Below are 27,419 nucleotides of genomic sequence, written 5' to 3'. Positions count from 1 at the left end.
GTGATGTATTGTGGTCTCTATGTTCTTGCCCTTTGTGCTGTTGTCTGTGCCCAATAATGTTTGTACCATGTTTTGTGCTGCTACCATGTTGTGTCGCTACCATGCTGTTGTCATGTGTCGCTACCATTCTGTGTTGTCATGTGTTGTTGCCTTGCTATGTTGTTGTCTAAGGTCTCTCTTTATGTAGTGTTGTGTTGTCTCTCTTGTCGTGATGTGTGTTTTGTCCTATATTTATTTTTATTTTTTTAATCCCAGCCCCTGTCCCCGCAGGAGGCCTTTTGCCTTTTGGTAGGCCGCCATTATAAATAAGAATTTGTTCATAACTGACTTGCCTAGTTAAATAAAATAAAAATAAAAATACCAGTTTACTAGATATGGAGCTTTCACCAGGAAAGAACTACACGTTAACAACAATCTGCTGTAAAAAATGAATTGAAATACTGCATTGTTACATTGAGTGGTGTTGAATCATTGGACAACATGTCATAAAAATGTTAACTGAAAAAGGGCTTGATGAAAATGTAGGTGATTCATTTACTGTAAGGTCTGAGAATGTTGCAAACCTTGCACGACAACACTAGGAAACTGAACATCCTCATTTTACAGTCCCGGTGAGGGGAATAAACTATTCATTTTAGAATAGGTGGTAATTCATAAAGAAGCACTGGCACCTCACCGTGATCAGCTAGCCTCTCTTGAGGTATGGCTTCTTCTGATTTTGCTTACAGCTTACTGGCATCTCCTTCATTAATTCGATAAAGAAAAGTGCAATCAATGGCTTATTTTTCCACTTTTCTGATAGTAGCCTTACTTGGCACACACACCTTTCCAGTATTCTGATGGTACTGTCTGGAGTACAGTGGCCCTAAAGGGCAAAGTAGTGTGTCAGGAGGACATCGAGAACCTGAAATCTTGAGTTCTCCCTATGTGCATCCCAAATGGCACCCTATTTCCTTTATAGTGCACTATTGGCGCCCTATTCCCTTTAAATAGGATGCCATTTGGGACTGTCTTAATGTGCCACAAACCGTGCCATGACTGGGATTGGAGACTGTTCAGAGAGAGGAGAAAGAACGTATAGAGAACATTGACTTTCCAAATGTAATTTCAATGCCTTTCCAATCCTCAGACTTTCAAAGGACGAAGGTTAGTATTGTTTTCATTGATTATATCTAGCAATTTCATGAACAGTCATTGACAATGGGCCACTGTCTTGTCTGTTCCAAAACTAACATTAAAATAAGTTCTAGGTTGTAGAAATGTGTTTAAACTAGACAGATAAGGTATTGTGGTTCAAATCCTTCTTTCAGGCATGTATAATACATATACATTTTTCACAGCATTTTCTTTTAAGAATCAACATAACATTTTTTCAAAAGTATCACACATTTCCCTGACTTTGATGGGGTTAATGTGATTGTTTCCTAAACAACTTTCCTGACTTTTCCTTGATGATTTTCCAAGGATCAAATCCTATTCCCTATAGAGCACTACTTTTGACCTGGGCTGATAGACACAGCCCCAGGCAGAGAACCTTTCAGTCAGTCAGTCAGTCAGTCAGTCAGCCACCCACCCACCCAGCCACCCACCCAACCAGTCAATAGGTCCATCACAAGTAGTGCACTATGTAGGGAATAGGGTGTCATCCGGGACTCAGCCTCAGGCAAAGAACCTTTCAATCAGTCAGCCACCCACCCAGCCACCCCCAGCCAGCCAGCCAGCCAGCCAGCCAGCCAGCCAGCCAGTCAGCCCATCAAAAGTTGTGCACTATGTAGGAAATAGGGTGTCATCTGGTACACAGCCCCAGGCAGAGAACCTTGCAGTCAGTGAGTCAGTCATCCAACCAGTCAGTCAGTCAGCCACACAGTCAGTCAGTCAGTCAGTTCAACACACAAAGGATAAATCCAGCTAGCAGAGGGATGAGGTTTAACAATAGAAGCCACAGAGTTACCACTAAGCTGGAGGAACTGGAGCACGGGTCTGGAAGAGAGGCAAAACACTTCCTTAATACCAAAAGGTCTATATAATGTATCTAGTTATATAAAGTATATATGTGTGTGCATGAATATGGAAGGTAGGAAAGACAGGCAGGGGAACTCACCAATAGGAACTCTCCTGGTACTATTGAGGGGCGGCAGCTGTTGTGGTAGAGGGCAGGCGCTACAGAAGTCTGAGCAGGCAGGACAGACGAGAACCCCGTTGTAGACCCAGTCATTAACACGCACACTAACTCTCAGCAGCTGACCGGTATGCACACACTGAAACTCAGTATCCTGCACCCATACTGTCAGACCATGGGTAGAGCAAGACATCTGGAAACAACCACAATATAACATTTAAGTATTTGTTTTTTGTATGGGTCACTTTAAATATCTGCCTGTCACACATCTATAACATTTTTGTAAGTCGCTCTGGATAAGAGCGTCTGCTAAATTACGTAAATGTAATGTAAATGTAAATTTGTTAACCCAAAACACATAAATTGGACTGAGCTGAATTTGTGATTCTGTAAGATCATATGATAAAAGGATGAGACTTAAAGGTGGTAAACATTAAGAAGACTCCCACAGTATATAGCTTGCAAAATATGGAAAGGTGACAAAACATAGTTTGCAGAGATGCTGAAATGGAGATATCGATTTCATTTTTTACTTATTCTGCATTACCTTATAACAGCCACTTCCCCAGTCAGGGTAGGTCATACGCCTGGTACACTGCTCCATGATGAAGGCTGTCTTCTGGTACAAACACACAGAGTCTGGACCATACTGCTCAGCTCCATAGTTCCTCCACCAATCTGGAAGCAGTGTCAGGTAGCCTACTCGTAAGTAATGACGGAACATTTCCCAGAAATACAATTTTCAGGTTTTCCATAAATCCCAGTTGGAAGATTCCCAGAATTGGGAGGGAATAAGCAGAGAGGGAACATGGAACACTCCAACAGGGAATCATCCAACTGGGAATCTTCCAGCTGGGATTTCTGGAAAACCTGGGAATGTTGTGAATGTTTCTGGAATTTTACAGACCTTCTAGTGAGTGAACAGTCTCAGAGTATATTATCCAAGGCACAGTGGGGTCTGAGGCACCAAGAGGCAAGAACAATGCAAGAAGGAAATGGATATTACCGGGTTGGTTCTCCTGGACCCTGCAGTAGGAGTTGCGTTGGTACTCTCCACTCAGGTGCCAGCTGAACTCCTGACTGAAGGGACAGTAGTCAGCGATCTCCACAGCTCCACCGTAGGAGGCAATGTCCCTCACAGAGACATCAGGGATATGGTCAAAGTACTGCAGGAGGGGAAGTGGACAAGATTTACTGTATGGGGTGTACTATGTAGGTCACAAGTGGTCAACAACATCTTAAATAAAGACCATTTTAAATGTGTGTTTTGTTCGTTTTTGGTGCTTTTTTTGTCTTATAGGTACAAACTTTGCTTGGGTGCAAGTGTTTAGTAAATCGTTGGGTGTCATACACTTGCCATATTTATGTTTGTCTTCTAATCCCCTGTAGTGGTCCAATAGTTTTCTGACACAGACTCTTGCTAGCATCATGTGGTTATCACTGGGTGTATTGTCATAGCCTCGATTTCTAGGCTTTGAAGGATTGCATTGTCAGACTAGTATTTTACCTGGTAGTCCAGGGGTAGGTCCTGAGGGTATTTCTGCAGGTTGCAGACAGCCACAGCCAGCTGGTCCTGCCTGCAGGTTAGCTGGAGGGGTGTGGCCCGCACCGTGTCACAGTAAGGGGTCACCACTTTACGACTGAAAAACAATAACACACCGAGGGTTGGATCAGGTAGAGCCACAGTTTGTCATTTAAATGTTTTTATTGTGTTTTTTTACCATTTCTAATAGAGTTTCTAAGGCTTGATGTTTGTGTTGACAGAAATGTTGACATATGAGACAGGGTGCATCGTCTGGTGCTACTTTAAATTTGTTTAGGGGCATGCCATGTGCCTAGACGTTCAGATGTTTCAGCCTGTTGTGTACAATAACAAACCTTAACTCTGATTAGATACCTCCTTACCTCTGACGTTGCCTTTCAATCCAGAACTTACAGCTTTTCATCACAAAGTCACAGCCCAGGCCCTTGCCCCAGTCCAGCCTCTCTGCCATGCTGTAGTTGGCACTGTACCAACTACATAGGAGACATAGATGACCCGAACACATTGTACATCAAGTCAGGTAAACTCTTGAACTTCAATACAAATCATATGTCAAAGACAAAAACTTTCAATCACGCCAATGCTCAAGAAAAAAGAGCCAAGTTGTTTAATAGTCAAAGCTCTTGAAATGACATAAAATGTAAAAGTCATTATTTTCTTGTATTCCATATATTTTGTGGAAACAGTCAGCAACCTTACCCTGTGTCTTCCATGATGGCCAAGGTGATCCTAGAAAACACTCTGTTTTGTGTGTGCGATCCAGTCATTGCTTCGTTCTGTTATCAATACAAACAGGAGAATCATCCAAGTATGATATATAGATTAATAATGAACCTATATGAGCATATAAATGCTGACGATGAGTAGTGAACTATAGCTAAATAAGAAATACAGAATTCACAATAGCTATACAGACTATGAAACTGAGTGAAAGGGTATGGTGTGGTTAGGTCTATATCAGGAATTCCATTACAGACATCAGTTCTACTAGGCTGAGTAAAGATACACCACAAACGTAGGCTATACATATTGTACAGAAAGGAATCATTTCAGATAACAGTAAAAACTAAGCACAGTACAATGCCATCAATCTTTAGCCCTCCTTTTACCTCTAGTAGCCTCTTCTCCCAGTGGTTCAGCTCAGTACCCATCCCTCCCTGGTTCTCCAGCTCCATACCCTCCAGAATGGGACAGCCAAAGTGTCTCCTCGCTTCCTCCTGCCAACACATGCAGGGATACAGGACATAAACATTAACCACATTACAGGACAGGACAGTGCAGCACAACTTAACAAAATAGCATAACACCACACAGAACAGTCCAGCATAGCCTCTACAAAAGGGACATACTGTATCTACCCATGACAAATGCATGTAAATACATAATTCAATGGTGAGGAGGTTAAAACGAGGATTCTTACCACAACACGCGGCGTCACTAGAAGATGCACTTCATGACGGACCATCACTCCACCACGGATGTCCCATAATCGAGTCACTCTACGTATCACTGCATCACTCCATTGATACAGGCCTAAACTATAATAGAAAGCAAAAATAGTCTTAAATGTTAACAAAATGAATGAGAAAATACAATGCACAACAGAAAAACAATTACAATATTATCTAAGCCAACTGGTTATTACAAACAGCACGATTATAAAAACACAGTCTGACAGCAGAGGAAAATGATCAAGTATACATGCCTCTCGTTGAATGCTGGTAGTCCACTTGCAAACCGAGGTGTCAATGGCTTGCCATTATAATCATGATAAAACGCAAACAGCCCTGCTGAAAAACCCTTTTGGACAGATAAGTAAAGATTATATTACTCAATCAATAATGAAATCTGTGTTGGACAGGTTCGATTGATTATCGTATTTATTTAAGTAATTCATGACTAGCTTTGCCCCAATAGGAATATAAAGTAGATTCCAATGCACCCACCAAGGCATGTATGATTTCGTGTTTGACGGTTGACAGCATGCTCTCAAACTCCTGAGGTTGGGTGGATATCATATTGGGGCACAGGTTGGCATATCCAGCAATGGGCCTGAAAAGGTAAAGAGAGTGAAACTGACATTATTATGATATCATTGGGTTAAAATACCTATTCAGGGGCCAATAACTACCATGTCACCTACCAGACCCAATCACTACCTACGGCAATCTGAAATATCCTAAAATGCTGCCATTCTAAAATATATTCTAAGGGTGTATATAACCAGGTGTGTATAAAGAGTAGGGGTGTAATGGTTCCCGAAACCCATGGTTCAGTACATATTGCAGTTTTGGGGTCACGGTTCAGTTTCTGTACAGCAGGAACATTAAATGCTATTTACAATGTTCAGCATTCACAATGTTCCTTGCATTCTATTGTGCCCGGATTGTTATGTTGTGCCTCTCAAGTTGACTCTGATGCTGCATTTGTAACCATGTGGAAGGTGGGAATTGACCCGTTATGAATTCGTCAATACTACTTAGATTAATTTGAACTCGTTGAGAAACGCTGATTGGCTAATGGCCAACAAGCTGTGGCAACCAAAAACTAAAAGTACAGCTAACATACTTATAAAACTACTTATAGAGTTAAAAAACAACATTAACAGATTGCTTCTTTTAAATTATGTTTTCTTGTTGCATTTATAGTAATGGCTGAAAATGCTGTTAGAGGCCATTTCCTTAGTAGGTAACGTCAGAGGTTACCATGTGGGAGAAGTGGGTGCTCAGGGTGATAGACAAGTTTTCCACAAGTAATTACCAGTTTGAGGGCCGTCCAAGTGGATTTTCCCCAGTTGTATGTGGTAAATTCCCACTTCCCACTTGATTACGAACGCACCATGACACTACCTCTTTCAGTGCCAGATGCGCACTTATAAAAGGGGGCGTGTCTGTAGCGTGGTACAGCTTCCACACCGGGGTAATGTGATTGGCCAATTAATTGAAAACTTCAGCTTTGGTTGGCTTACATAGAGCGGTTACTACCCGTTTTTTGAAATGGGTGCAAGAGGGAAGATCGTAATGTGGCTCGAGCACTTTCACGAGGTGCTGAAAGAAACCCTGAGAATGGGCGCAGATCCGCGGCTTCATCGCCGTTGTAATCTACTTGGAAGCAAACATTTTCCCAAACTGGAAATTTAAATGGAGGACTACTAAACTACATGGAATTGCTTTAATAGGGTCATACCAAGGATAATTTAGCTATTTGATTTGGAATTTTAAGACCCCTTGACGTATCAAAAACATATATAGTACCAGTCAAAAGTTTGGACACACCTACTCATTCAAGGGTTCTCTTTATTTTTACTGTTTGCTACATTGTAGAATAATAGTGAAGACATCAAAACAATGAAATAAAACATATGGAATCATGTAACCAAAAAAAAGTTTACCAAATCCAAATATATTTTATATTCTTCAAAGTAGCCACCCTTTGCCTTGACAGCTTTGCACACCTAGCATTTTTGCAACCACCTTCATGAGGTAGTCAGTCACCTGGAATGCATTTCAAATAACAGGTGTGCAATGTTAAAAGTTATTTTGTGGAATTCTTTCCTTCTTAATGCGTTTGAGCCAATCAATTGTGATGTCGTGACGTTACTAATTAAATGTAGTAGGTAATTATTCGATAAACAGCAGTAATCACATTAATGATCCTCAATTAAATCATGTAACAATTAACTCATTAGGAATTTGGGGCACCACGGGAAAAGTTGTTTACCGAGTTACTATCTCCCGACTTAAACTCTAAAGATTATCAAAATATCTCTTCTTACATCAATAAGTCAATTATTAATTATTTCCTCATATCAGTCTCATTCTGAACGTCGTTGACTATGTAAATCTGCACGAACCCTAACTTAAGTGATGAATCAGCGATACACAAACTGGCTTAATTATTTATTTACTAACTAACTAAATCACACAGAAATACATAAAAACACATACATGGTTTGGAAACTACACTCACCGTAGTCAGAATATTTAGTCCCATAACAACCGCTCATTCAGATTAGAAATGCAACATATATTTACGGGTAGATGTCTGTCTGTTGAAACCACTCATTCAGTCTATGGCGAGTAGTTTGATGTAAGTTTCTGGATGTCCACCAGAAGTCACAATGTCCTTAGTTGTATGCTACTTTGTCTTGGAGTGTTCGTTAGAATAGATACATCAGAGGTGTACCACCCCGTTGTGATGGGGATCTATTCTTCTCTCCAGTCTTTGGTCAGTTGTCCTAGACTACTTTACATGCATAGCTGCAGACGGTGCATGTTTTGGTGTAGTCTTCATCTTCTTCAATCGTTGAGAGATTCAGAGGGTCTTACCATTTTCTGATCTTGGAGTTTTTAATCATTTCAACATGTGGACCATGTCCTCACATTCTCTGGTCTGTATTTAAAGTCCTTTTAAGCACTCTGGCCTTGGACAGCGTTCCGTCCTGTTGACACAATGTCTGTGTTCACGTGGGCGTGGTTACTAACTGGGCCCAGGTTTATATGAAATGCCATTATCTCATTTAGAAGGCTAAAATCACATTTCTATCTTTTCAAAAGTATTCTTAATAATTTATTTCATACAACATTTAGATGTAAACCTGATAAATAGCACGTGTACACTTTGAGTCACAGTCTTTCTGATAATCTTAATGACATCACAAAATAGATATTAATTTTCTATATTCCATACCTCATCATCCCCAACGTTTGAATGTTTAAATAAATTGGCCCAGTGTCCGTTCGTTGAAGTTTTGGCAAGAGTCTCTACCGAACCCTTCTTAATTGGAAAAATAAAATTCAAAACATAGGTATATATTTTACTGGTGCACAAAATGAACCGTGCATCAACATCAGTGTTCAAAGAACAAAAACATGATTTTCACACAAAAACAAAAACATAATAATGAATATTTACTGCAAATCAGTGTGACTTCTGCTGTTGCCTTTCAGAGACCAGTTCAGAAATGCGCGGCTTCACCTTGGCAAGTGCCACTCTCATGTCATTTTCGCAACAAAGTCTGTTCCTTTTCTTCGTTTTTATGTCCAGCATCCTCGAAAAGGATTGCTCGCAAAGATATGTTGTAACAAACGGTATGAAAATCTCCAGAGCTTTCTTAGCAATAACAGGGTACGTTACCATTTGTTGACACCAAAACGTTGAGAGCGTTGTTGTTCTGAAGAGTTGCTGTATACAATGCGTAACAATGATGTGTGGTGCATCGGCTTTCACTAGCGCACCAAAACCAGACTTTCTTCCCAGCATGACTGGAGCTCCGTCCGAACAAACTGCAGAAACCATATCCCACGAAAGATTGCTGTCTTTGAAGAAGTCATCCACAAGTTTATTCACATCGGCTGCCTTAGTTGTTGTCGTAAGAGGCTTACAAAATGTGAATCCATATTGTACATATTCGTCCGACCACTTTCTTTTTTTGCTCGACATAGTTAGTATGAAGGGATTAAAATATTAAGAAAGAAATCACACGACGTACCATCACGACAGTCACAATTCGACTACTGAGCGCGCCAAATTCCCTGCAGCACAGATAGGCCAAGCGATGTTGCGTGATCACCGGCAGCCAATGATGGCCAAGCGGGCCGTGTCATCACGAATCATATGAGTCGGGTGTGTGTCTTGACCTCCGCCGAACCCCTGAGACTGACTCACCGAACCCCTGGGGTTCGATCGAACCCAGGTTAAGAACCACTGCTCTACACACAGCACATTCCTTTGTTCAATACTGCAGGGCAAGAGAGACCAAGTTTACGACCGGCGTTAAGTCATAAAACCATCCCAACTCCCCCCTTCCTCTCTAGTGGGGGAGAGGGGGGGGGGGGTCTGGCAATCTGTCAGCCCTGTGCCAAGCTGATCTGGCGCCTTTGATCCTCACCAAGGAGAGAGTCATGACAGTGATGTGACAAGGTAGGGGTCGTACACTTAAGATTTACTTCGTAAAAGACCAAGTCAATATTAATGTCAAGAACAGCTCAAATAAGCAAAGAGAAACAACAGTCCATCATTACTTTAAGACATGAAGGTCAGTCAATCCGGAAAATGTCAAGAATTCTTCAACTGCAGTCGCAAGATGAATCTAGCTCTCATGAGGACCGCCTCAGGAAAGGAAGACCCAGCGTTACCTCTGCAGAGACTGCATGAATCAAGCCTTCATGGTCAAATTGTTGCAAAGAAACCACTACTAAAGGACACCAATAAGAGACTTTCTTGGGCCAAGAAACACGAGCAATGGACATCAGACCGGTGGAAATCTTTCCTTTGGTCAGATGAGTCCAAATGTGATATTTTTCCTCCATCTGCCATGTCTTTGAGACGCAGAGTAGGTGAATGGATTATCTCTGCATGTGTGGTTACCACCGCAAAGCATGGAGGAGGGGGTGTGGGGGTGCTTTGCTGGTGACACTGTCAGTGATTTATTTAGAATTCAAGGCACACTAAACCAGCATGGCTACAGCGATATGCCATCCCATCTGGTTTGTGCTTAGTGGCACTATCATTTGTTTTTCAACAGGACAATGACCCAAAACACACCTCCAGGCTGTGATGGAGTGCTGCATCAGATGACTTGACCTCCACAATCACCCGACCTCAACCCAATTGAGATGGTTTGGGATGAGTTGGACCCCAGACTGTTGGAAAAGCATTCCTCATGAAGTTGGTTGAGAGAATGCCAAAAGTGTGCAAAGCTGTCATCAAGGCAAAGGGTGGCAACTTTGAAGAACCTAAAATATAAAATACATTTTGATTTGCTTAACACTTTTTTGGTTACTACATACAGTTGAAGTCGGAAGACTACATTTTTACATTTTAGTCATTTAGCAGACGCTCTTATCCAGAGCGACTTACAGCAGTGAATACATACATTTCATGCATTTTTTTTTGTACTACATACACTTAGTTTGGGGTCATTAAAACTAGTTTTTTCAACCACTCCACAAATGTCTTGTTAACAAACTATAGTGTTGGCAAGTTGGTTAGGACATCTACTTTGTGCATGACACAATTGATTTTTCCAACAATTGTTTACAGACAGATTATTTCACTCAATCACAATTCTAGTAGGTCAGAAGTTTACATACACTAAGTTGACAGCCTTTAAACAGCTTGGAAAATTCCAGAAAATTATGTCATGGCTTTTGAAGCTTCATAGGCTAATTGACATAATTTGAGTCAATTGGAGGTGTACCTGTGGATGTATTTCAAGGCCTACCTTCAAACTCAGTGCCTCTTTGCTTGACATTATGGAAAATCAAAGGAAATCAGACAAGACTTCAGAAAAAAAAATTGTAGACCTCCACAAGTCTGGTTCATCCTTGGAAGCAATTTCTAAACACCTGAGGGTACCACATTCATCTGGAAACAAACAATAGTACGCAAGTATAAACACCATGGGACCACGCAGCCGTCATACCGCTCTGGAAGGATACGTGTTCTGTCTCCCAGAGATTAACGTAATTTGGTGCGAAAAGCGCAAATCAATCCCAGAACAACAGCAAAGGACCTTGTGAAGATGCTGGAGAAAACAGGTACAAAATTATCTATATCCACAGTAAAACGATTCCTATAATCGGCATAACCTGAAAGGCCGCTCAGCAAGGAAGAAGCTCCTGCTCCAAAACCACCATAAAAAAGCCAGACTACGGTTTGCAACTGCACATGGGGACAAAGATCGTACTTTTTGGAGAAATGTCCTCTGGTCTGATGAAATCAAAATAAAACAGTTTGGCCATAATGGCCATTGTTATGTTTGGAGGAAAAGGGGAAAGCTTGCAAGCCGAAGAACACCATCCCAACCGTGAAGCACGGGGGTATCATCATGTTGTGGGGGAGTTTTGCTGCAGGAGGGACTGGGGCACTTCACAAAATAGATGAGCGCATGAGGGAGGAAAATTATGTGGATATATTGAAGCAACATCTCAAGACATCAGTCAGGAAGTTAAAGCTTGGTCGCAAATGGGTCTTCCAAATGGACAATGACCCCAAGCATACTTCCAAAGTTGTGGCAAAATGGCTTAAGGACAACAAAGTCAAGGTATTGGAGTGGCCATCACAAATCCCTGACCTCAATCCTATAGAAAATTTGTGGCCAGAACTGAAAAAGTGTATGCGAGCAAGGAGGCCTACAAACCTAACTCAGTTACACCAGCTCTGTCAGGAAGAATGGGCCAAAATTCACCCAACTTATTGTGGGAAGCTTGTGGAAGGCTACCCGAAACGTTTGACCCAAGTTAAACAATTTAAAGGCAATGCTACCAAATACAAATTGAGTGTATGTAATCTTCTGACCCACTGGTAATGTGATGAAAGAAATAAAAGCTGAAATAAATCATTATCTCAACTATTATTCTGACATTTGATCCTAACTGACCTAAGACGGAGTTTTTACTAGGATTAAATAAGAGGGAATTGTGAAAAACTGAGTTTTAATGCATTCGGCTAAGATGTATGTACTTCAACTGTATTTCCATATGTGTTATTTCATAGTTCTGATGTCTTCACTGTTATTCTACAACGTATACAATTGGAAAAATAAAGAAAAACTCTTGAATGAGTAGGTGTGTACAAACTTTTGACTGGTACTGTATTTAAACTCAGCAAAAAAGAAATGTCCTATCACTGTCAACTGCATTTATTTTCAGCAAACTTAACATGTGTAAATATTTGTATGAACATAACAAGATTCAACAACAGACATGAACTGAACAAGTTCCACAGACATGTGACTAACAGAAATGGAATAATGTGTCCCTGAACAAAGGGGGGGGGGTCAAAATCATAAGTAACAGTCAGTATCTGGTGTGGCCATCAGCTGCATTAAGTACTGCAGTGCATCTCCTCATGGACTGCACCAGATTTGCCAGTTCTTGCTTTGAGATGTTACCCCACTCATCCACCAAGGCACCTGCAAGTTCCCGGACATTACTGGGGGGAATGGCCCTCACCCTCCGATCCAACAGGTACCAGACGTGCTCAATAGGATTGAGATCCGGGCTCTTTGCTGGCCATGGTAGAACACTAACATTCCTGTCTTGCAGGAACGAGCAGTATGGCTGGTGGCATTGTCATGCTGGAGGGTCATGTCAGGATGAGCCTGCAGGAAGGGTATTACATGAAAGAGGAGGATGTCATCCCTGTAACGCAGAGAGTTGAGATTGCCTGCAATGACCACAAGCTCAGTCCGATGATGCTGTGCCACACCGCCCCAGACCATGACGGACCTTCCACCTCCAAATCGATCCCGCTCCAGAGTACAGGCCTCGGTGTAACGCTCATTCCTTCAACAATAAACGCGAATCCGACTATCACCCCTGCTGAGACAAAACCGCGACTCGTCAGTGAAGAGCACTTTTTGCCAGTCCTGTCTGGTCCAGAGATGGTGGGTTTGTGCCCATAGGCGACGTTGTTGCCGGTGATATCTGGTGAGGACCTGCCTTACAACAGGCCTACAAGCCCTCAGTCCAGCCTCTCTCAGCCTATTGCGGACAGTCTGCGCACTGATGGAGGGATTGTGTGTTCCTGGTGTAACTCGGACAGTTGTTGTTGCCATCCTGTACCTGTCCTGCAGGTGTGATGTTCGGATGTACCAATCCTGTGCAGGTGTTGTTACACGTGGTTTGCTACTGCGAGGACGAACAGCTGTCCGTCCTGTCTCCCTGTAGCGCTGTCTTAGGCGTCTCACAGTATGGACATTGCCATTTATTGCCCTGGCCACATCTGCAGTCCTCATGCCTCCTTGCAGCATGTTCACGTAGATGTGCAGGGACCCTGGGCATCTTTCTTTTGGTGTTTTTCCAGAGTCAGTAGAAAGGCCTCTTTAGTGTCCTACGTTTTCATAACTGTGACCTTAATTGCCTGCCGTCTAAGCTGTTAGTGTCTTAACGACCGTTCCACAGGTGCATGTTCAGTAATTCAAATCAAAGTTTATTTGTCACGTGCAGCGAATACAACAGGTGTAGACCTTACAGTGAAATGCTTACTTACACCAATAGTGCGAAAAAAAGGTGTGTGTGTGGAGGTAAGTAAAGAAATAAAAACAGTAAAAAGACATATGAAAATAACAGTAGCAAGTCTATATACAGACACTGGTTAGTCAGGTTTATTGAGGTAGTATGTACATGTAGGTATGGTTAACGTGACTATGCATATATGATGAACAGAGAGTAGCAGTAGTGTAAAAAGAGGGGTTGGCGGGTGGTGGGACACAATGCAGATAGCCCGGTTAGCCAATGTGCGGGAGCACTGGTTGGTTGGGCCAATTTGAGGTAGTATGTACATGAATGTATAGTTAAAGTGACTATGCATATATGATAAACAGAGAGTAGCAGCAGCGTAAAAGAGGGGGGGGGGCACAATGCAAATAATCCGGGTAACCATTTGGTTACCTGTTCAGGAGACTTATGGCTTGGGGGTAAAAACTGTTGAGAAGCCTTTTTGTCCTAGACTTGGCACTCCGGTACTGCTTGCCATGCGGTAGTAGAGAGAACAGTCTATGACTGGGGTGGCTGGGGTCTTTGACAATTTTTAGGGTCTTCCTCTCACACCGCCTGGCGTAGAGGTCCTGGATGGCAGGCAGCTTTGCCCCTCTGAAGTGCCTTGCGGTCGGAGGCCGAGCAATTGCCGTACCAGGCAGTGATGCAACCGGTCAGGATGCTCTCAATGTTGCAAATCTTTTTAGTTTCCTGAAAGGGAATAGGCTTTGTGCCCTCTTCACGACTGTCTTGGTGTGTTTGGACCATTCTCGTTTGTTGGTGATGTGGACACCAAGGAACTTGAAGCTCTCAACCTGCTCCACTACAGCCCCGATGATGAGAATGGGGGCGTGCTCGGTGCTCCTTTTCCTGTAGTCCACAATCATCTCCTTAGTCACGTTGAGGGATAGGTTGTTATTCAGGCACCACCCGGACAGGTCTCTGACCTCCTCCCTATAGGCTGTCTCGTCGTTGATCAGGCCTACCACTGTTGTGTCGTCTGCAAACTTAATGTGTGTTGGAGTCGTGCCTGGCCACGCAGTCGTGGGTGAACAGGGAGTACAGGAGGGGACTGAGCATGCACCCCCTCCAGTGTTGAGGATCAGCGTGGCAGATGTGTTGCTACCTACCCTTACCACCTGACGGCCCGTCAGGAAGTCCAGGATCCAGTTGCAGAAGGAGGTGTTTAGTCCCAGGTTCCTTAGCTTAGTGATGAGCTTTGAGGGTACTATGGTGTTGAACGCTGAGCTGTAGTCAATGAATAGCATTCTCACATAGGTGTTCCTTTTGTCCAGGTGGGAAAGGGCAGTGTGGAGTGCAATAGAGATTGCATCATCTGTGGATCTGTTTGGGCGGTATGCAAATTGGAGTGAGTCTAGGGTTTCTGGGATAATGGTGTTGATGGTGTTGATGTGAGCCTTTCAAAGCATGGCTACGGACGTGAGTGCTATGGGTCTGTAGTCATTTAGGCAAGTTGCCTTTGTGTTTTTGGGCACAGGGACTATGGTGGTCTGCTTGAAACATGTTGGTATTACAGACTCAATCAGGGACATGTTGAAAATGTCAGTGAAGACACCTGCCAGTTGGTCAGCACATGCCCGGAGCACACGTCCTGGTAATCCGTCTGGTCCCGCAGCCTTGTATATGTTGACCTGTTTAAAGGTCTTACTCACGTTGGCTACGGAGAGCATGATCACACAGTCGTCCGGAACAGTTGATGCTCTCATGCATGCCTCAGTGTTGCTTACCTCAAAGCGAGCATAGAAGTGATTTAGCTCATCTGGTAGGGTCGTGTCACTGGGTAGCTCGCGGCTGTGCTTCCCTTTGTAGTCTGTAATAGTTTGCAAGCCCTGCCACAACCAACAAGCGTCGGAGCCGGTGTAGTATGATTCAATCTTAGCCCTGTATTGACGCTTTGCCTGTTTGATGGTTCGTCGCAGGGCGTAGCGGGATTTCTTGTAAGCTTCCGGGTTAGAGTCCCGCACCTTGAAAGCGGCAGCTCTACCCTTTAGCTCAGTGCGAATGTTGCCTGTAATCCATGGCTTCTGGTTGGGGTATGTACAGTCACTGTGGGGACGACGTCCTCGATGCACTTATTGATAAAGCCAGTGACTGAGGAATACACCACATCAATGTCATCGGAAGAATCCCGGAACATGTTCCAGTCTGTGATAGCAAAACAGTCCTGTAGTTTAGCATCTTCATTGAACAAGCATGGGAAACAGTGTTTAAACCCTTTAGAAATTAAGATCTGTTAAGTTATTTGGATTGTTATGAATTATCTTTGAAAAACAGGGTCCTGAAAAAGGGAGAATTTTTTTTTTTGCTGAGTTAATATATATTTTTTTACATTAATTTAACTGCTTATTTTGGGCAGTAAACAGTCTAAGCCCTGTCTAAGTCAAGGAAAGGTATAAGATTTTTTTTTTAAATAATTGAAGTATCAAAAGAAAATATCTGGAGAAGATTTTCATCAAGGATCCCTGTACTTTGCTTAGTTCATCTTTCCCACGATCCTGACTAGTCTCCCAGTCCCTGCTCCTGAAAAACATCTCCACAGCATGATGCAGCCACCACCATGCTTCACCGTAGGGATGGTGCCAGGTTTCCTCCAGACGTGACGCTTGGCATTCAGGCCAAAGAGTTCAATCTTGGTTTCATCAGACCAGAGAATCTTGTTTCTCATGGTCTGAGAGTCCTTTAGGTAAACTCCAAGCGGGCTGTCTGTCATGCTTTTTAAAAGGCCTGATTGGTGGAGTGCTGCAGAGATAGTTGTCCTTCTGGAAGGTTCTCCAATCTCCACAGAGGACCTCTAGACCTGTTATTGCTTTGTCATTATTGCGTATTGTGAATATTTAATACATTTTAGAATAAGGCTGAAACGTAACAGAATGTGGAAAAAGTCAAGGGGTCTGAATACTTTCCGAAGGCTCTGTATATGTGAGAGATCAGAAAGATCTAGGAAACATTTATTTTAGATGTATTTAACCCCTTATTTTTTGTCACTAAACATTCTCTATTAATAATTCCATTTTTTTTTTTTTACTGGTACCGGGGGACCTTCAGACGAGTCTTGTGAGCGTCCTAGAGAAAAGCAAGAGTCTCACCTTTACACAGAGGGGTCATACTAGTGTGTAGCCCAAACTGTTGGGACACCACAGACAGAAGTTGGCAGATCGGCTGTAGCGACTTCAGACGAGTCCCAAGACACTTGTGGGGGTTGTAGAGCAAAACGTGTTCGTGAGAGTCATCTTTCCATAGAGGGGTCATAATAGTTTGTAGACCAAACCGTTTGGAAGCTACTCGGGATGTCTCATGATCTGACATACACTGCTCTTTCAAAGGTGGATGCAAAAAAGCTGATCTCTCTAGTTTAAACTGACAGATTGTTATGGGGATTTTTAATTATGCTAATAAGATTTCTGCAGCCTTAGGAGTTAATGTATTTATTCAGGTTCACATTGTGGACCGAACTGAGGTCCCCGTACCGAACAGTTCGGAAACGAATACGTGTACCGTAACATACATAAACATTTCTCTACACTCGCAATAACATCTGCTAACAATGTGTATGTGGCCAATAAAATTTGATTTGACATCCCTAATAAAGATGTACCGTTACACCCCTAATAAAAGGTGTATAGGGTTGCAGGCTTACCTGTCCAGCTCAGACTCCAGCTGACAGTATGCAGCGTAGGCCACAATGTTCTCCTGTCCACAGCGTTCTGTAGTCACCCCGCTGACGTAGAGGACAAAATCAGCCCCTTCCACCCCCTTCCCGTCCGGAGGCCCTGCCGAGCCACACGACCTCCCTGTCTCACTGCACACCTTGCATTGCTGGAAATCCGATACACAGAATACCATTTATTTCATTTTAGTTATTTAACCTTTATTTAAACAGGAAAGTCACATTGTGACCCAGGTCTCCTTTACAGGTGAGCCCTGAATCTACAAGTAAGACCTGAAATACCTTGCATTACTGAAAATCACATGATGATCATAATAATAACATCATCACAGTACAGTACTCAAGACCAACATCAGCCAACCTTTCTATAGGCCTATCAGTTTAGCATCTTTTTAAAAATACATATTTTATTGATAGGGATAGATGGAATAAGCAGGGAGAGAGGGAAGACCGTGTGAAGACCGGTGTGTCCGGAACTGGATTCCACGCAGGCATGTGGATCGCATGTGCGTCAAGGGCGGTTTCCTATCATTCCATTTAACCTTGGTTAGTCTCATTGAGATAATGTCTTTTGCAAGAAAGACCTGTTCAACATAGCAGCAGAAGGCAATAATAGCAAGTCAGGTGAGTAGATATTCTGTAGAGGAAACCCAGTTGAGCATGTAAGCATAGGTTTTAACTACCGTAAATTCCGGACTATAAGCCGCAACTTTTTTCCAAGGCTTTGAACCTCGCGGCTTAAACAATGACGCGGCTAATATGGATTTTTCCCGCTTTCAATTTAAAAAATAATTAAAAAAAACACATTCTGTGACGTGTTCAGTTTTTTGGCGGCATGAAGCTTTCATTAGACCGATGAAATTGCCGAACGGGTTACGGTCAAACAAGTTTTTTGTTTACTGTTTAGATTAAATCGAGCGCCCTCAAACTACCCATCATTCTGATTGAGGTAGTCATTTTGTCACCCTCATCATGGCAAAGACACGGAGAAATGCATATGATGCAGCTTTCAAGTTGAAGGCGATTGATCTGGCTGTTGGAAAAGGAAATAGAGCTGCTGCACGGGAGCTTGGTCTTAATGAGTCGATGATAAGACGTTGGAAACAGCAGTGTGAGGAATTGACTCAGTGCAAAAAGACAACTAAAGCTTACTGCTAATTTTTTATTTTTTGTTACAAGCCGTGTTTCGTTAAAGCCTATTTATTTTTGTTACAAGCCGTGTTTCGTTAAAGCCTGTGTAAAGTTCATTTGTTTCAATGTACCGGTAGGCACCTGCGGCTTATTTATGTTCAAAATATATATATATATTTTTTTTCATTCAGTGGGTGCGGCTTATATTCAGGTGCGCTTAATAGTCCGGAAATTACGGTACTAATTTCTTCAGGCCAAGTAAAATACAACTATTTAAAGTGATTAAATGTACTGTATGTCTAATAGAATAACGTCACTGGTTAAAAAGGCCAAGCTTAAAAGGTGAGTAACAAGCAATAGAGGTCGTCCTTTGTGCTCAGTTGGAAGAGAAAAGGCCCTTGTAATGCCAGGGTAGTGGGTTCGATTCCCGGGACCACCCATACATAAAATGTAAGCACACGACTAAGTCGCTTTGGATAAAAGTGACTGCTAAATGAAATACAGTGGCAATAAATAGTATGTGAACCCTTTGGAAATACCTGGATTTACGCATAAATTGGTCATAAAATTAAATTTGATCTTCATCTAAGTCACAACAGACAAACCCAGTCTGCTTAAACTAATAACACACAAATTAATGTATTTTTCTTGTCTATATTGAATACATCATTTAAACATTCACAGTGTAGGTTGGAAAAAGTATGTGAACCCCAAGGCTAATGACTTCTCCAAAAGCTAATTGGAGTCAGGAGTCAGCTAACCTGGAGTACAATCATTGAGACGAGATTGGAGATGTTGGCTAGAGCTGCCCTATTAAAAAAACCTCACAAAATGTGAGTTTGCTATTCACAAGAAGCATTGCCTGATGTGAACCATGCCTCTAACAAAAGAGATCTCAGAAGACCCAAGATTAAGAATTGTTGACATGCATAAAGCTGGAAAGGGTTACAAAAGTATCTCTAAAAGCCTTGATGTTCATCAGTCCACGGTAAGACAAATGGTCTGAGAAAGTTCAGCACTGTTGCTACTCTCCCTAGGAGTGGCCGTCCTGCAAAGATGACTGCAAGAGCACAGCGCAGAATGCTCAATGAGGTAAAGAAGAATCTTAGAGTGTCAGCTAAAGACTTAATGAAATCTCTGGAACATGCCAACATCTCTGTTGACGAATCTACGAAATTCTGCAAAACAAAAATGTCCCTTTTTCAAGAACCTGTCTTTCAAAGATAAGTTTTGGATTTTTACAAATTAACAGATCTTCATTGTAAAGAGTTTAAACACTGTTTCACATGTTTGTTCAATGAATCATAAACAATTAATGAACATGCACCTGTGGAACGGTCGTTAAGACACTAACAGCTTACAGACGGTAGGCAATTAAGGCCACAGTTATGAAAACTTAGGACACTAAAGAGGCCTTTCTACAGACTGAAAAACACCAAAAGAAAGATGCCCAGGGTCCCTGCTCATCTGCATGAACGTGCCTTGGGCATGCTGCAAGGAGGCATGAGAACTCCAGATGTGGCCAGGGCAATAAATGGCAATGTCCGTACTGTGAGACGCCTAAGACAGCGCTACAGGGAGACAGGACAGACAGCTGATCGTCCTCGCAGTAGCAGATCATGTGTTACAACACCTGCACAGGATCGGTACATCCAAACATCACACCTGCGGGACAGGTACAGGATGGCAACAACTGCCCGAGTTACACCAGAAACACACCAGAAACACACAATCCCTCCATCAGTGCTCAGACTGTCTGCAATAGGCTGAGAGAGGCTGGACTGAGGGCTTGTAGGCTTGTTGTAAGGCAGGTCCTCATCAGACATCACCTATGGGCACAAACCCACCGTCGCTGGACCAGACAGGACTGGCAAAAAGTGCCCTTCACTGACGAGTCACGGTTTTGTCTCAGCAGGGGTGATGGATGGATTCGTGTTTATCGTCGAAGGAATGAGCGTTACACCGAGATCTCTACTCTGGAGCGGGATCGATTTGGAGGTGGAGGGTCACAGCATCATTAGACTGTTGTCATTGCAGGTAATCTCAACGCAGTGCGTTACAGGGAAGACATCCTCCTCCCTCATGTGGTACCCTTCCTGAAGGCACATCCTGACATGACCCTCCAGCATGACAATGCCACCAGCAATACTGCTCGTTCTGTGTGTGATTTCCTGCAAGACAGGACAAGCCATTCCCCCCCGAAATGTCTGGGAAATTGCCTTGGTGGAAGAGTGGGGTAACTTCTCACAGCAAGAACTGGAAAATCTGGTGCAGTCTATGAGGAGGAGATGCGCTGCAGTACTTAATGCAGCTGGTTGCCAAACCAGATACTGACTGTTACTTTTGACACCCCCCCCCCCCCTTTGTTCAGGGACACATTACCCCATTTCTGTTAGTCACATGTCTGTGGAACTTGTTCAGTTTATGTCTCAGTTGTTGAATCTTGTCATGTTCATGGGAGGACACCACGGAAGAAGCCACTGCTGTCCAAAGAAAACATTGCTGCATGTCTGAAGTTCGCAAAAAGTGCACCTGGATGTTCCACAGCGCTACTGACAAAGTATTCTATGGACAGATTAAACTAAAGTTGAGTTGTTTGGAAAGAACACACAACACTGTGTGTGGGAAAAAAAAAGGCACAGCACACCAACATCAAAACCTCATCCCAACGGTAAAGTATGGTGAAGGGAGCATTATGCTTTGGAGCTGCTTTGCTGCCTCAGGGCCTGGACAGCTTGCTATCAGACGGAAAAATGAATTCCCTAGTTTATCAAGACATTTTGCAGGAGAATGTAAGGCTATCTGTCCGCCAATTGAAGCTCAACAGAAGTTGGGTGATGTAACAGGACAACGACTCAAAACACAGAAATAAATCAACAACAGAAGAAAATACGTCTTGAGTCCTGACCTCAACCCGATTGAGATGCTGTGGCATTTATGCAGAAGTACAGGTAATTCCAAAGGGTTCATATACTTTTTCTTGCCACTGTATATTATATTAGTTAAGACAAAAGCTCCTGGAGAGCGGTTTAAATTAATGCGTGCCTCAAATGACTCTTGACCCGGAAGGGCTAATCATGTTTGAGGCTGTCAGGTCAGTGAGTAGGCACTCCAACCTAAGCCGTATCATAATCCACATTTCGCTGAACTGGTGTAGGGTGCATTAGCTAATCCCATAACTCCAGAATGGTCCAGGGGTGCCCTGGTGGACAACGTATGAGTTATTTTTTTAAAGTATTTTTTATTAACCCACCCACCCTCTTCGGAGAACACAAATATTTGTTGTTACAGATTTTTTGCAACATATCACACTTTACATAAACTTCATACTTTTACATACAGCAACCATATTACAATAATACATTACCGAATATGAGCTCTTTATTCCTACCCCTCAGCCACTCTCAGCCCATCCCACCTATCACCGTAGATCTACCTCGTTTGGTTTCCATGTCCCATATATTTTTCAATTGTGCTGTGAAGTTTTACATGAATTTTGAACCTTTTTAAAATCACAGTATCCACAGATTGTGAGCTAAAGATGAAAAACAATGTCTATGAGTATTATTATATTATTGATTGATTTCTTAATAATCGACTGGAGAACCAGTTCATGTTTAAGTATAACTTATGTATGAGTGACGTTTAAGTATAACTTATGTATGAGTGACGTTTAAGTATAACTTATGTATGAGTGACGCGTTTAGTGAGAGGTTTAATGTTTTAATATTTAAATCATTTTAGCCCCCCAAACTCATATTCATTATATAAATAGGCATGTAACATTTTTTCTGGTTTAATTTTTTTCTGGCTTAGCATTCCAAATAAAGTGATTTTTTTTTGCTCATATGATTTAAAAAAACAAATCGTCTGGAGTAGGCAGCGCCATTAGTAAAAGGGTAAACTGTGATAGGACCAAAGAGTTAACCAATGTGATTATTCCATTAATAGACAAGTATTTACCTCTCCATGGTTGCAGAATCGTATCTATTTTTTTTTTTCAAACTGGTTGTGGTAAGTTAATTTCTATTTTTTTTTCAGATATGAATACCAAGTATGGTCTACTTTACCATCCTTCCATGTTATTGGTAAACTACAAGGTACTGTAAACATTATGTCTTTTAAACGATCCAATACATAACATGGTACTCTTGTCATAATTGGGTCTTAGTCCTGAAAGGCTAGAAAAGTGATCAAGATCTTCAATGAGACCATGCAGGGATCCTGATTGTGGTCTTACGAAAAAACGAGTCATCGGCATACATTAACACTTTTGTTTTTAACTCCCGGAACTCTAACCCTTTGATGTTCTTGTTGGATCTGACTCTTAATAGCTAGCATTTTGATGGCCATAATAAATAGATATGGAGACAACGGACAACCCTGTTTTACTCCTCTTAAGAGCTCAATACTTTCTGAGAAGTAACCATTATTAACTATTTTACACCTGGGGTTGCTGTACATAACTTTAACCCACTGTACGAGATTCACCGAAATTAAAGTAGTCCAGGCATTTATATATAAATTCTAGTCGTACTTTATCAAACGCCTTTTCAAAATCTGCTATGAAGACCATGCCTGGCATCTTTGATGTTTCACAATATTCAATTGTTTCAAGTAATTGTCGTATATTTTCTCCAATATATTGTCCATTTAAAAAAACAGTCTGATCAGGATGAACAATATCTAGTAAAACCTTTTTTATTTTATGTGCGTATAAGTTGTCCATATGGATAGTGGATAGTAGTGGGCAATGTATGAGTTGTCTGTATTTGTAGTGGATAGTAGTGGGCAGGGCAATGTATGTGGACCAAACACATGAATGTGGAAGAACAGGCATCCCTAATGACAATGTACATGCCGTGTTTCATCAATAATAAATCACCACCAGAAATCACAAGGTAATAACGGCGACCAATAACAGTAACCAACACTGACTAAATAGGTTGGTTGATAGAGTAGGTATTACTAATAACTAGTCTATCAACCAACCTACCGGGTCAGTACACCTCAATGGGGTAGACAGACCTGCAGATGATGCTCAGGAACAATGACTGGTCCACACTTTGTGATGTCTGCACATGATCCCTGGCAGTAGCGGTGAGGGTCATCTTTCTTCCTCAGATACTGATTGGTCACACATTGTCTGAACAGGAACACACCATTTTATAATGCAAGAGAAAGATACTGACCCTCTGATTGAGCCTTGTTTAAGGTCTATTCAATAAAATAGATTATCTTGAACATCTTAAAATGTTACACACCCCAATTGAATTACAAACGTGAAATTATAGTATTTTATTCTTGAGATAAGAACATGTTATTGGACTGTGTTGGGGGGTGATGGGAGGTGAGCTCTCTACCTGCTGAGTAGTATAGGCCCTGATTTCCGGCGAACCTGAAAAACCTTCTGTAAATAATCAATTGCTTGTGGAAAAAGTTTATCCTGTAGAAAACAAAAAGGGAGTACCTATGATACCAGCAGCCAGCTAGGATACACAAAACATAATATTAGCCTGGTGCAACAAAACTGAAAAAAGGTAAGATTATCATGTAGATGTGATAAACATGACACACACACACACCACACACACACACAGTTGAAGTCGGAAGTTTACATACACTTAGGTTGGAGTCATTAAAACTCGTTTTTCAACCACTCCATACATTTATTTTTAACAAATTATAGTTTTGGCAAGTCGGTTAGGACATCTACTTTGTGCATGACACAAGCCATTTTTCCAACAATTGTTAACAGACAGATTATTTCACTGTATCACAATTCCAGTGGGTCAGAAGTTTACATACACTAAGTTGACTGTGCCTTTAAACAACTTGGAAAATTCCAGAAAATTATGTCATGGCTTTAGAAGCTTCTGATAGGCTAATTGACAGTTAATTGGAGGTGTACATGTGGATGTATTTCAAGGCCTACCCTCAAACTCAGTGCCTCTTCGCTTGACATCATGGGAAAAATCCAAAGAAAATCAGCCAAGACCTCAGAAAACAAATTGTAGACCTCCACAAGTCTGGTTCATCCTTGGGAGCAATTTCCAAATGCCTAAAGGTACCACGTTCATCTGTACAAACAATAGTACGCAAGTATAAACACCATGGGACCACGCAGCTGTCATACCGCTCCGGAAGGAGTCGCGTTCTGTCTCCTAGAGATGAACATAATTTGGTGCAAAAAGTGCAAATCAATCCCAGAACAACAGCAAAGGACCTTGTGAAGATGCTGGAGGAAACAGGTACAAAAGTATCTATATTCACAGTAAAAGAAGTCCTATATCAACATAACCTGAAAGATCGCTCAGCAAGGAAGAAGCCACTGCTCCAAAACCGTCATTAAGAAAAGCCATACTACAGTTCGCAACTGCACATGGTGACAAAGATCGTACTTTCTGGAGAAATGTCCTCTGGTCTGATGAAACAAAAATAGAACTGTTTGGCCATAATGACCATTGTTATGTTTAGAGGGAAAAGGGGGAGGCTTGCAAGTCGAAGAACACCATCGCAACCGTGAAGCACGGGGGTGGCAGCATCATGTTGTGGGGATGCTTTGCTGCAGGAGGGACTGGTGCACTTCACAAAATAAATGGCATCATGAGGGAGGAAAATAATGTGGATATATTGAAGCAACATCTCAAGACATCAGTCAGGAAGTTAAAGCTTGGTCACAAATGGGTCTTCCAAATGGACAATGACCCCAAGCATACTTCCAAAGTTGTGGCAAAATGGCTTAAGGACAACAAAGTCAAGGTATTGGAGAGGACATCACAAAGCCCTGACCTCAATCCTATAGAAAATTTGTGGGCAGAACTGAAAGAGCGTGTGCGAACAAGGAGGCCTACAAACCTGACTCAGTTACAGCTCTGTCAGGAGGAATGGGCCAAAATTCACCCAACTTATTGTGGGAAGCTTGTGGAAGGCTACCCAAAATGTTTGATCCAAGTTAAACATTTAAAGGCAATGCTACCAAATACTAATTGAGTGTATTTAAACTTCTGACCGACTGGGAATGTGATGAAAGAAATAAAAGCTGAAATAAATCACTCTCTCTACTATTATTCTGACATTTCACATTCTTAAAATAAAGTGGTTATCCTAACTGACCTAAGACGGGGAACTTTTACGAGGACTTAATGTCAGGAATTGTGAAAAACTGAGTTTAAATGTATTTGGCTAAGGTGTATGTAAACTTCCGACTTCAACTGTACGTACACACACACACACACACACACACACACACACACACACACACACACACACACACACACACACACACACACACACACACACACACACACACACACACACACACACACACACACACGTCAATGGGAAAGAGCTCTGACCTCATTCACACCAACATACCTTCACAAGTCTTCTTTTATCTGAGGTTAACCTTTGGAAGAAGACATAAGATGTATACAATAACATTGAGATCGGCTTACGGTAAGGCCAGGAACACACTTATAAACTCTGAGAATAGTAGGATAGAAATAAACTTACTTGTCCACACTTGAATCATAAATTATTTTTATCTTTAATTGTTGATCAGAGCTTCTTTTGGATAATCTTTCCGACTTCAGATATACTTTATGGACAACCTACAAGAAGAAGCATTGTTGAAAGCAAAGCAGCTACTGTATTATCATCAGTGGTGTAAAGTACTAAAGTAAAAATACTTAAAAGTACAACTTAAGTACTTTTGGGGGATATCTGTACTCGTACTCGTTACATTTTGAATGCTTAGCAGGACAGGAAAATTGCTTAATTCACACACTTATCAAGAGAACATCCCTGGTCGTCCTTACTGCCCCTGATCTGGCAGACTCAAACACATGCTTTGTTTGTAAATTATGTCGGAGTGTTGGAGCATGCCCCTGGCTATCCGTAAATAAAAAACATTTAAAATAAGTTTCCTTCTGGTTTGCTTTATAAGGAATTTGAAATGATTTATACATTATATTTAAAACCAAATACGTTTAGACTTTAACTCAAGTAGCATTTTACTGGGTGACTCATTTTTACTTCAGTAATTTTCTATTAAGGTATCTTTATTTTTTCTCAAGGTATAGTATCTTTACTTTTATGACAATTGGGTACTTTTTCCACCACTGATTATCATGTAGAAACACATTAAGATGAGTGAACCACATGATTAGCATCGTTTTTTTCATGTAAAGAATACATTTAAGTGCATGCATTAATAAATGAAACGTTTAATAATCTACTTTGAGAGGAAATAGCTAAAATGTTAAGATAATCGACATGGAACACCCATATTGACATGGCTCGAGCGCCCTCCTTGCGAAGTGGTTAATTGATTCCTTACGACAAAATAGCGATAAACGACACTTACCTCCGACAGAGATGGGACTTGATGTTTACACGTATGACAATGCACAAACAAAAATAGAAGTGAGAAAGTAAAAATACGTCTCAGTGACCCAAACAGCTTCCAAAAGCGTCTCAGCTCCGTCGCCATCATATGTCCAGCGACAGTCGTGATTCAAATCCTGTTTCATTCATCGCTATCTACATAATCACAACCCACATAGATAACTATGCCGCTCCAGCACTATGTTATTGATAGGTATGTATCTTATTATTCCTCATTAGGACGGCGAAACCCACTTTACTCGTGTGTTACTTTCTAGCTTTAGCCTTTAGTTTAGCCAAAGATTTTTTATAACTCACCCTGCCAAAGATCATTGTTCTATCTGTGACCCTGCTTACATCGCCACTTCCGGGTCGTCAGATTTTCCTGAAAAAAGCTTCACAACAAAAGTCTTCTATCTGAGCAATACAAGGGCTCTATGCTAAACGGTAAACAATATTTCTAACCACATCGGTAATGTCTCCAAGAATGTCCATGTCATGTGTAAAAATGGAACAAAAATGTCCATGAAATTGTATATATTTTGTTAACTTTTGCTTGACATATTA

At 41.7% G+C, this 27,419-nt stretch overlaps 1 protein-coding gene across 1 annotated transcript; it reads right to left on the bottom strand.

The window, feature by feature from the left end:
- Positions 1 to 160: 160 nt before the first annotated feature.
- lmln (leishmanolysin-like (metallopeptidase M8 family)) lies at positions 161 to 27,212 on the bottom strand. Its single transcript, XM_014165188.2, has 17 exons — positions 26,833 to 27,212; positions 25,980 to 26,077; positions 25,842 to 25,872; positions 23,828 to 23,910; positions 23,493 to 23,610; positions 17,304 to 17,482; positions 5,609 to 5,714; positions 5,368 to 5,462; positions 5,083 to 5,200; positions 4,772 to 4,879; positions 4,362 to 4,438; positions 4,025 to 4,135; positions 3,627 to 3,759; positions 3,126 to 3,285; positions 2,667 to 2,797; positions 2,102 to 2,312; positions 161 to 1,980 (listed from the first exon to the last, which is right to left on the bottom strand). The coding sequence occupies exons 1-17, from the start codon at positions 26,959 to 26,961 to the stop codon at positions 1,880 to 1,882; spliced, it is 1,989 nt and encodes a 662-aa protein (XP_014020663.1). The 5' UTR covers positions 26,962 to 27,212; the 3' UTR covers positions 161 to 1,879.
- Between the last annotated feature and the right edge of the window lie 207 nt (positions 27,213 to 27,419).

The sequence above is a fragment of the Salmo salar genome, chromosome ssa21, assembly GCF_905237065.1.
Source record: "Salmo salar chromosome ssa21, Ssal_v3.1, whole genome shotgun sequence".
NCBI classification, from domain to species: domain Eukaryota; kingdom Metazoa; phylum Chordata; class Actinopteri; order Salmoniformes; family Salmonidae; genus Salmo; species Salmo salar.
The sequence above is the reverse complement of the archived record's forward strand: the minus strand, read 5'-3'. Positions and strand labels throughout refer to the sequence as shown.